Here is an 11,318-nt window from a genome sequence, read left to right as displayed (position 1 = left end):
AGTAACTGTTTACCAAATGGCTTGGAATAGACAAATACTAACAATGGCAAAACATATTTTACCTGAAGAGGATGGTTTCAGGTGTCACAAACACACAAACTGGAAGCAATGATTTTTACTGCTTGTTTCATGAAAAAGCAAATACCCCATTAGGATTATTGATGCTATTCTTAGCCATAGCAAATCTCTACATTCTTTTCAGACTCTCTCAGCAATTGCTCCTTTAGGAATCCCACGTTCCCTGCTGTGATCCTGCTAAAACTGTAATTACCTCTTTAGTGGGGTCATTAACCTGATCTAATTTGTCTCACAAGAGCAGAAACAACAATAAAATATCTAGTAGTCTCTGTTAATTCTGCTCTTTAACGAAAACTTCTGCAACATGGTACAGTAAGTGACAATTTAAGATTCCCAGCCTGAATACTTTCACCAAGGTTGTTTTTGTCAAGAATTAGATTAATATTAATCTGCTAACAGTGTTTTTTTTTTGGTGTGGAACATGACATTTGGGGTATCATCCCTTTTTAATGATACTATGAAGAACAGCAAAATGTTCTTTTTTTGCTAATCACTACTCAGAGTAAAAGGTATATGAGTTTGATGAAGAACAGGTAATATTTTGTGACTTCATCTTTGTTTTTAATTTTTACCGAAGAGCAAAAGTGTTTCTAAACAAAAAAATATATATATTTTACAGTGAGAAAGTGCCTTTTTTTTGCAAATTAATGTAGTATAGAAAACACATAAAGTGACCCCATGCCAAGTGGATACGTCAATTTGTAGAGGGTGCGAATCAGCAGTTTTGAGACTAGTTACAACTTCATACACTCTGCTGTAGCACTCACAGCTCAAATGACACCTCCAAGGTGGTGAGTGTGACACTATTCATGTCAAAGATTCAGAAGATCCTGTGATGCAAGCAAAGAGTGAAACACTGCTCCTGTTGAACACTCCTCTCTGCAAGACATTCTTACTATATTCTATTAATTTTCTACAACATTTTTAAGGTTTTCTATTATTATTTATATTTCTTTAGCACTTCTATTAATCCTTAATTGTGCATATTGTCTGGTTTCATTACTTTTCCAACTTTACCATTTACCAAGTTTACCAACTTTTTCACCATTACAATTTTGAATGGGTATACTTTCATCTTCGTGAGACAAAGGTTTTGTGGTCCATTTGGATCCTAGGCTATAAAAATGTCCTCATAAAATAAACCTAATGCCTCCTAGGACCTCATGCAACTTATGAAAATTTAAATTAGTTCAGTTCAATGGTCCAAAATATTATCTCAAGGAGAGGAGAGAGATAGGCAGTGACCATTGCAGGTTGGACACTCATGAAGTGCTCTCCTTCCAAAGACACTGGGGTGATATATGAACTGGACAGATGCTAACATGTAACACTAATGTTATTGTGTGTATTGCTGTATTTAATCAAGACTGTGATTTAATAAACAGTGCTTGTTTTTCTATATGTTGACTTACGTTTGTTACCTGTTTATCATTTATCATCAGTTCAGCTCAGTTTACCTGTCACATGCACAAGTGCAATGAAATGTTTATTTGCATAAATACTTTGATAAAAAAACTTTAAGGAAACATGAAAAACATAAACACTGAACAGTAGCAGTAACAACAAGTTAAATAACATATACTGTAACTTAAAAAACAGGTAACGCAAGCAGTATGAGAAAAGAAAAATAAACATCAGTGTGAGCCAGAGGGTGGGGTAGAGTTCAGTAATCTGAGAGCTTGCGGGAAGAAACTGTCTCTGAATCTGAAGGTATATGCTTTTATGCTCCTTTAATCCTTCTCAGAGGGAAGGGGAGAGAAAAGTGAGAAACCAGGATGAATGGTATCCTTAACAATACTTCCAGGCTTCCTGAGACAGTGAGTTGTAATAATGTCCACAATAGAGTGAAGCTGTATACCAATAATGGAACAGGCTGACCTGATCACCCCCTGTAATGCCTTTTGGTCAGACAAAGAGTTGCTGCCAAACCACACTGTAATACCACATGTGAGCACACTTTCAGTAGTGCACCAGTAAAATGTAGCAAGGATAGTTAAAGATAGACCAAATGTTTTCAACTGTTGGAGGAAGTAAAGGTGCTGTTGTGCCATCCTTGTAGCTCCAGTTACATGCTGGGACCATGTTAAATCATTAGTCATGTAGGTACCCAGAAACGTAAAGCTGCTAACCATCTCTACAGCCACCCCATTGATGTGAATATGGGTGTGGTTCCTATCCTGCTTTCTAAAAGTAACAACCGGCTCTTTCATTTTGCTGATGTTGAGCGAGAGTTTATTGTTCATCACTCCACCAGTTTCCTGACCTCATCTCCATAGGCTGTCTCATCATTACTAGCCAGCAGCCATATCACCCTGCAACTCACAACAGGCAACCCACTGAAGCTCCCTGGATGGGAGACCTCCAGGGAAAAACTAAGGTTGCTGCTGGAAGAGGTGTTAGTGGGGCCAGCAGGGTGCGCTCACCCTGCGGTCCATGTGGGTCCTAATGCCCCAGTATAGTGACGGGGACACTATACTGTAAACAGGCGCTGTCCTTCGGATGAGACGTAAAACCGAGGTCCTGACTCTCTGTGGTCATTAAAAATCCCAGGGCGTTTCTCGAAAAGAGTAGGGGTGTAACCCAGGTGTCCTGGCCAAATTTCCCATTGGCCCTTACCAATCATGGCCTCCTAATAATCCCCATCTATAAATTGGCTTCATTACTCTGCTCTCCTCCCCACTAATAGCTGATGTGTGGTGAGTGTGGTGACTTATACACTAAGCTATATAAACACAAATTCCATAAATCTTAAATTAACTTTCTTGGCTTTTGTATCTCCCCAAGTGGTCTACACAAGGTTCCCAGAAGGATCTCAGCAGTAATGGACTGGCCCGTTCACACTTCTCTGAAACAGCTCCAGTTTCTACAGACTTTTCATTCACAATTTATCCTCCATCATCACTCCCATAACGTCTCTCACTAAGAAGTCAGCTGGTCAGGGCAAATGGCTCCCTGAAGCTCAAACATTTTTCACCAGACTAAATTTCTAATGTGGGATACAGAGCTGTGCTGTCTCAGTGCTCTGAACCTTCTCAAGTTCATCGCTTCTGTTTCCTTTTCTAAAAGAAAAAAGAGTGTAATTGAGAGGTGGGAAATAGAGAACCCCTGGCAATCAAGTTCACAAGGAAGAGTGGAGTCATCTTTTTCACCAAATGACTCAACAACTTTTTTTTTGTAATTTCATATATTCCAGTTTCCAAGAACAAAAATGTGTATGGTCTCTCCTGGCCTTTCAAGGAGGAAGCTTTATCTCAAAAACCAGAGCCTATCATTTCTCTGTCTTGTATAGTGGCACCTGTTCTTCTATCCCTGGAAGATTCTGTTCACCGAGTGCTAGCTTTGAAAACTGCACCCGTCAATATTCCACCGGGAACATTCTATGCTGTGAAATAAGCCCATAAACCCAAGTACTGTGAGACACAATAAGACTATGCAGTTTAAAATTCTGATTCCCTGTCCAACTTTGCGGCTGTCATGCCCTCTGCAGCCAGAGGGTGCTCCTACTCTGTCCTGTCCCTAGTTTCCTGTGCTTTGCACTCCTTCCGGTGTCTTTCTCTCTCTGTGGCTATATATTTCCAGGTCCCTTATTCTCCTTCGCTCACAATTGACATTCGGATGTCCTGAGACCCGCCTAGCATCCAGGTCACCCCATGTCCACTGCCTGAGGGCATTGGTTTCTATTCAACTCCTGAACTGTTGAGCCCGGGCTAATCCCACGTTCCACCGCTACGCTTATGGGTCTTTTCCGCTCTTCTGCCTCTCCATGGTTTGTCCCTTCTGACATCCCTGACAGCGGCAGCATATCTTGAACTCTCATCACTGAGTTTTTGACACCAATACTCTGCTCTCTGAGCTACCACTTTTTTCTCTCTCATTAACGTTTTTCTGTGACTATTCTCCAGTGCACTGCTCCACCTCTGGTTTTAGTCCTTGCCTGCTCCATATGTTTTACTTGTGTCTTATTATTTTATAAAATACACCCTGGATGGGACGCCAGTCCACTTCAGGGCAAACACACAGACACAAACACATGTAGGGCCAATTGCTCCAGAAGTTAATTAAGATACTAGTATGTTTCTGGACTGTGGGAGGAAATTGGAACACCCAGAGGAAATCCACACAAATGAGGAGAACATACAAACTCCACATAGACATCACACTGCATGACAGCAATGTTAAACATTGTGCCACTGTGGTACCCCACTGAAGTTATTCTTCTGATTATTTTTTTACTGCCTTTTATTGTTTATAACACGTTAAAGAATACATACATTTAAACAGAAAACATGTTGATATGTGCAATATTGTACTGTGTAAGTATGGTCTGGTCAAAATATTGTTTTCACTTGTGCCTAATATAGTTCAATTTTTCCTAAAAGAAAAACAGAACAAAAACAAAATTGCTTTCACATATTATTATGATATAATTGTTTTATTAATGACAAATTTGACATGATAAGCATTTTCATGTGACAACTGAGTTAATAAAAATTATTTTGAATAGGAATACTACAATACCCAGTTAATATAGAGGACATTTTAGACAACAGTGGAAAACCTTAGATTGAAATCTGTAAGTTTTAATCTTTGTACATGTTCTTTGTCTACAAAGAACCATACATAATTCTATTTAATTTCTTATAATAATGAATTACAATATAGATAAACCTCTTAAAGCCTAAACAATGTTAACGATTTTCTATTTCATTTTGTATATGTCACTTTAGGTCTGTGCAGCCTGTGTCCTTTATTACATTTAATATACAGTACCTGATAATGTAGCACACAGTAGGTGTATGCACTTAAAAGCCTTTTGTGGAATTTAGGCTTGGTGTATGAGTTCTGGTTAAAGGTATATAGTCTCAGTCTTTCATAACACCAACTACTGGGCAGTCTTGTTTTTGTTTTTCAAATAAAGCTTAAATCGTTAATTGCTAGTAATGCTGATCCCAGTTATATGTGATCACTCTTTTAATTTACCAATGCCACTGTGATGTCAGTTCCTTATTTTAACTGTCTTGAGCAAGTTCTCCTTTTAGGAATGTTGGATTCCCTGCTCTAGCAGCTGCCAGCAATCCTCCTGCGCTGCAATTAACTTTTATAAAAAGGCTATGGTTGTGCATTTGCCTGTCCCATAGGACCAGATAGCACAATAAAAACACCTTGCTGTTACTTTTAATCCTGCTTCTTATCCTGACCCTGTGAAACCCATGACAAGGTAAGATGCAGTAAAAAAAACAGAAGAGTTGTTTTACGGGGTATAGTATCAGTGACAGCAGAGTAAATGACCATGATCATTGCCTCTATTCTTATCAAAATCCACCACCAAAACAAAACAGAGCAAATGTTAACAATAAGAAAGATAATATGGGTATGAATATTAATCAGCTCTTATATTTGTATATGTTATACTGTATGTCCATCTGTATATTGTAGTTTCTTAGATACTTCTTTAGTTAAAACCTTTGCTATTTAGACAAGTCATAATGTACTGTAGTTATCCATATTTCCATTAATGTTTCCTCTCACATATTCAGGAAAGGTATTGTGTTGTCATATTTTCATTCTAACAAACTGTAATAAATTAAATTGAATTCATATATCACTACAACAATTAAATATTTATCTTGAAAATGAATAAGGGGATAGAAGTAGGAAAAGTTAACTAAATGCTGACATACATTGATTATTATAACTATTGTTAGCTACTTTAGTACTTCACAAGAAGTGAAGATCATCCACAAGGACAGGTAAGAAGTAGTCTTAAAACAGTAAAGTTTTAAAGTATATGTTGTACATTAATATTATTACTGTTTTTTGGTCCTCAGATTGTTTTTCTAAACTACTGATTGAAAAGAAGAAATGTCCAACACCAACCATACAGTATCATCGGTCACAGAATTTATTATCATCGGTTTTCCTGGACTGCAGGACCAAGGGAATAAAACCATCTTGTTTTCTGTTTTCCTGGTTGCCTATCTCATCATTGTATTAGGAAACCTGTTAATCATATTTATATTTGTCTATGATGAATCCCTTCACACTCCCATGTATATATTGATATGCAATCTGGCAGTTTTGGACATTTCCCTAACTACAATAACACTCCCTAAAATGTTAGCTCTTTTCTTGTTCAATTCCAGTTTAATTTCATTTAATGCCTGTTTTACTCAGATGTTCTTTTTTCTAGGTCTAGGAGTTGCTGAATCCTTTCTCCTCACAGTCATGGCTTATGACAGATACCTAGCAATCTGTAAACCACTGCACTACCATGACTTAATGACGAAGAGTCATGCCATTAGACATGTTATGTGGTGCTGGGTTGGGGGATTTCTTGCAATAATCATTCCTCTGATTCTTGCTCTGAGGTTGCCTTTCTGTGGACCTGACAAAATTCTACACTGTTTCTGTGATCATTCCTCAGTTCTCAGATTAGCCTGTGCTAATGTTGTCATCAACAGCATTCTGGGATTGACCATAGCATTGAGTGTGGTCTTGATCTCCTTGCTACTGATCCTGCTGTCTTATGTGATGATCATTAATTCAGTGCTCATAATATCAACATCTGAGGGGAGAACCAAAGCTTTCTCCACCTGCACTTCACACCTGCTGGTCATCTCTGTCTTCTTCCTCACCGCAGCAGGTGTCTACATTTCCTACAGAATTCCTGGGACATCAGAAGATTTGCGCATCATGGCAGCAGTATTTCAGAATGTCTTCCCTCCTCTCATGAATCCCATCATCTATTGTCTGAGAACTAAAGAGATCAGGGATAGTTTTGTTAAAATTCTAATGAAAAGAAGAGTCTTAGCCCTTTCAATGTGAAAAGAGAAATGCCCTTTTTTTACTGTACTGTAGGTCATTTATATTTCAATGTATACAGGTCAGGCCCTGTAAACATTGTCTTTTCCACACCGATTAAATTAACAATAATTTTTCTAAAATGATCATTATAATACTCACTGTTTTATCTAAAATTACAGGGTTAATCAAACAAAAAGAATTTTGTTCATTTTGTTTTTTCATTTTTTAAAATATTTAAATTAAAATTAAATTAATATTTCTAAATTGCACAGCAGATCAGTTTAATTCTATTTATAGATTAACCTGAAATGAGAAAAGAAGTGGTGAAAAAGTGAGTTATATAGGAAATCCCATTGTTTCCTAAATCAATTAATTGTGCCAAAGTAGCTATATCTGGCTTTGTTTTGGAATTTTTTTTTTGTATTCCAATTTTCTTAAATAAAATAAATCAGATTCAGACTCTTGTTTATTTCAGTGTTAAATTTGTTGAGTAATGTATGAATGGTAACAAACAAATTTATTTTCTAATTAAGTCTATTTAACGTTTGAGAAAATAATGGATAATATTACTATTTGTTGAGTTTTAGATTTATTTATTTTTCAGTTATATTTATTCACTAATCAATAAATCAGCAGAATGCAAGTAACACCTCTTGAAACGACAAATATATGTTCTCCAAAATGTATCATATCTAAGTACCTTTACATACAGATACAGCCATTCAAAACAAGCGGGCGATACCGCATTATTTTGCGGTGCGCTTGACGCAGCCTACCGCGAGTTACCGTAAATTCTCGTATAGTACCTCATAATACTACGTGGTACCGCAAGTAAAATAATAGTATCCGGAATTTCTGCAAGGTGGAGCTAATAAAGTTCAACCTCTCATGTTTGAGCTGTCGCCATCAAAGTCTTTAACGAAGATATTACTAATGAATGACCTTGGACAAGCTATAAACTCAAAGTATTGCCCTGGTCCACATTCTTTTTTTCATTGACCGTCTTTGTCAAAGTAACACCACAGCATTTCGCAATCATGCATTTGTTTCCAATCATGCAAAGTACAGTCATTTTTGAGAATCTCCGATTCACCATGCCTTTCACATGCTCATAAAAGAGACTGATTTAGGAACAAAAACATATTACTGTATGCAAACTGTACTGTATACAGTATGTATATGTATATTTAATGTCTTTTCTGTGCCCGTTTTAGTATTGAATATTTATATGGAATTTTACCACTGAAGGGAAATCTTAGTAGCTGAGCATAAAAAGAATAGGAGCATACTGTAACGCGTGTGAAGGCCATAAACAATATTAATTTTGGAACATAAACATACAGTATATGGCTGGTATCGGTACTTTAAAGAAAAAATACACACCAGTATTCCATTTCTCCCTAAACATTTTAAGCATCGAAGTCTTTGACTAACGTAATACCGAAGTCAACAAGCATACCTTTATGAATTTGATTAAAAGGGAATATAATATGGAATCGCGTATCTAAAGAAATTAATAACGATATAACTATATTCATGTACCGCAACACAAGCCGGAATTCAGCCGGAGCCATGACCCTTTTTTTTAACAAACATTTCTTTGAAAAAATAAAACGTTTCCCTGGGTCAGAGATTAAATAAAACTTCACTCGCACCAAACAAATTACCACACACTGAACACTGAACATGTTAACCCAAATATGTCTCACAATACTTTTATGGTACATTACTTTGCTAAAATGTATTTAAAAATAAAAACGATTACAAACGCCAGCAGAGAGAGAGACACACACACAGTTCTTCATTGTCAAAAAGTAATTGTTTTTTACTTTGTCAGCACCCAGACAAACGCAAACGCGTTATTAATGAAATGCTTTTATTCATTCTTAATCGAACTCACAAGTTGTCATCTGCTGTTGAAGCTCTGTGAGACTAGACTCACACATGGCTAGACTTGACTATTTAACCATGAGATTATGTTTATGTTTATTAATCTTCCTTGTTATGCACTGAGAATGATAAGAGCCCCAAACACAGGAGCGGCGTAGCGGTCGGCTCTGGCTTTCCCATCTATACCGATGCACTGCAAGTACAACCCCCCTCTCTGCGGGAGTGCTGGCTGTGACGAATTAAACCAGTTTCACAGGTATTTTCAAAGTAGAAGGGGGCGAGATTTCCGGCGAAAGACACCTCCCCCCCTCCAAAACCCAGTAAGTACAGTACTTACTAGTTAAGAAAGCTAGGCTCCTCAATGAAATCGCTTTAACATGCTAATGCGTTGGTGTAACAGTCCGGGCGTGGCAAGCTTCTAATGTCTCCCGACTACGGCGAAAGGAACCCTTCTTTCATTGGAAGACAATGAACATATTCTACCCGTACATGAGAATATAATGCTGGCGCGTGGGCGCGGTGGGGTGCTGTACCAGCTGTCAAAAAAAGTTTTTTTTTTTTAAAGTCAATTGAGTGTCCATAATATTGCAGTAAGTGAAAAGACCACGGGCATTCTTCCTCCCCCTACATTCTCAGAGTAGAATAGAATTTATTATTAGCACAATTTATTACAGTGCTAAATTTAATATTATTGATTACTAATAACTTATGCTAACACCTAGCTTTCTTAACTAGTAAGTACTGTACTTACTGGGTTTTGGAGGGGGGAGGAGGTGTCTTTCGCTGGAAATCTCTCCCCCTTCTGCTTTCAAAATACCTGTGAAACCGGTTTAATTCCATATTAAATTCCATATTAATTCCATATTTAATTCCTTCACTTCTGCATAAGCTTTCTGGAGGAACAGTGGATGGGATGCGGCTCTTTCTGGGAATACTGCAAATTCACAGGTGCCTGACTTGATGGAATTCACATTATCATATTCACATATCACCCCCCCTCTCTCTCTCTCTCTCTCTCGCTTGCCCTCCCCCCTGTGTGTTGTCTGTTTAGGGCAAGCGAGAGAGAGTGTGCTGTCCTTTGACAAAACAAGGCTCGCCAGATAATGTGAATCGAAACCTGTTTTTCTAGCTTTTAAAGTCGTGCGATGTGTAAGCAGGAACACATCATTATATCTTACATATGAAAAATACATAATATAGCTCCTAAACAAACGCAAACATGTTTTGAATAAAATGCTTTTATTCACTCATAATCTGACAATTTCAGGAAGACTAAGGAAGGACTAAGGAAATTGTCATCTGTTGTTGAAGCTCTGTGAGCTCGGTGACTTTGAGACCACTTGTTATCCCAAGTTGTTTGAATCGCCACAATTCAAGTAGAGAAAAAAGTGCTGACTGACAAGATTTAAGATGTGGCTGTCAATGTTGGATTAAAAAAAACATGTTGCCCGACGTTAGTTGCATTGCTTGAAAAATAATTTTATTTCGAGAGACTGGATAAGTAATTCAAGTGTTTTTTTAACTTCCTGAAAAACAAGTAATAATTTAACAATATATGCAAATGTTTTATGATATGTCGCTGTTGTGAATGTCTGTGGAGTGTATGTTATTTGCCTTTCCTGGATGTGCTCTCTCGCTCGCCCTCCCCCCCCTCTCTCTCTCAATTCAATTCAATTTATGGTGCTTTATTAGCATGATGGGTACAATCAGTGTTGGGTATTTACTTTGTAATCTGTGGTCCTTTTAACTGTTTTTACATCTACTGCATTGCTTTGAGATGCCACTTTTAAAGGTGATATATAAAATCAAGGCTTTAACTTGCTTTAACTTCGCAAGTCTGAGTTCTTGTGTCCGTCCTATCCGAACCCAAAAGTATTACAATATGTATCTTTATAGCAGGTGGTGTACAGCTTTTTAGTATAGATTACACTTTTCTAAAATGTATTTAAAAAATAAAAACGATTACAATCTAATCTTTCCACGTTTGATCCCAAGATCCCAAGAAAAATAAATCTAAATGGGGAGAAAGCTATGCTGAAAGTTTATTAAGATACTTAGAAGACAAAGATATCAATTTATGTTGCATTTGTCTGATTGTGAATCAAAAAACACATATGTTTAAACACACGTTTGCGATTTAAATCAAAATGCGATTTAAATCAATATAAATGTTTATATTGTAACGCATAGGTGACTATTCATTGTTATTAAAATGACTTAAATTCGATCATGTTGTGATATTTAGAAATATAAATTTGTTTGGTGCGAGTGAAGTTTTATTTAATCTCTGACCCAGGGAAACATTTTATTTTTTCAAAGAAATGTTTGTTAAAAAAAAAGTCATGGCTCCGGCTGGATTCCGGCTTGTGTTGTGGTACATGAATATAATTATATCATTATTAATTTCTTTAGATACGCGATTCCATATTATATTCCCTTTTAATCAAATTCTAAAAGTATGCTTGTTGACTCCAGTATTACGTTAGTTAAAGACTTCGATGCTTAAAATGTTTAGGGAGAAATGGAATACTGGTGTGTATTTTTTC

General features: G+C 36.9%; 1 protein-coding gene across 1 annotated transcript; it reads left to right on the top strand.

Annotated features, from left to right (window-relative positions):
- Positions 1-5,940: 5,940 nt before the first annotated feature.
- On the top strand, positions 5,941-6,903 carry LOC148836379 (olfactory receptor 6N1-like). The gene has a single exon (XM_088915074.1). It carries the CDS (start codon positions 5,941-5,943, stop codon positions 6,901-6,903), a length of 963 nt encoding a protein of 320 aa, XP_088771200.1.
- Positions 6,904-11,318: the final 4,415 nt, after the last annotated feature.

The sequence above is a fragment of the Atractosteus spatula genome, chromosome 4 (assembly GCF_055471065.1).
Source record: "Atractosteus spatula isolate fAtrSpa1 chromosome 4, fAtrSpa1.hap1, whole genome shotgun sequence".
NCBI lineage: Eukaryota > Metazoa > Chordata > Actinopteri > Semionotiformes > Lepisosteidae > Atractosteus > Atractosteus spatula.
Note: the sequence above shows the minus strand (reverse complement) of the source record. Positions and strands in the feature narration are given on the sequence as shown.

Coding starts and splice junctions, on each gene's coding strand:
- LOC148836379 (XM_088915074.1), top strand. CDS start 5,941: ATGTCCAACACCAACCATACAGTATCATCGGTCACAGAATTTATTATC.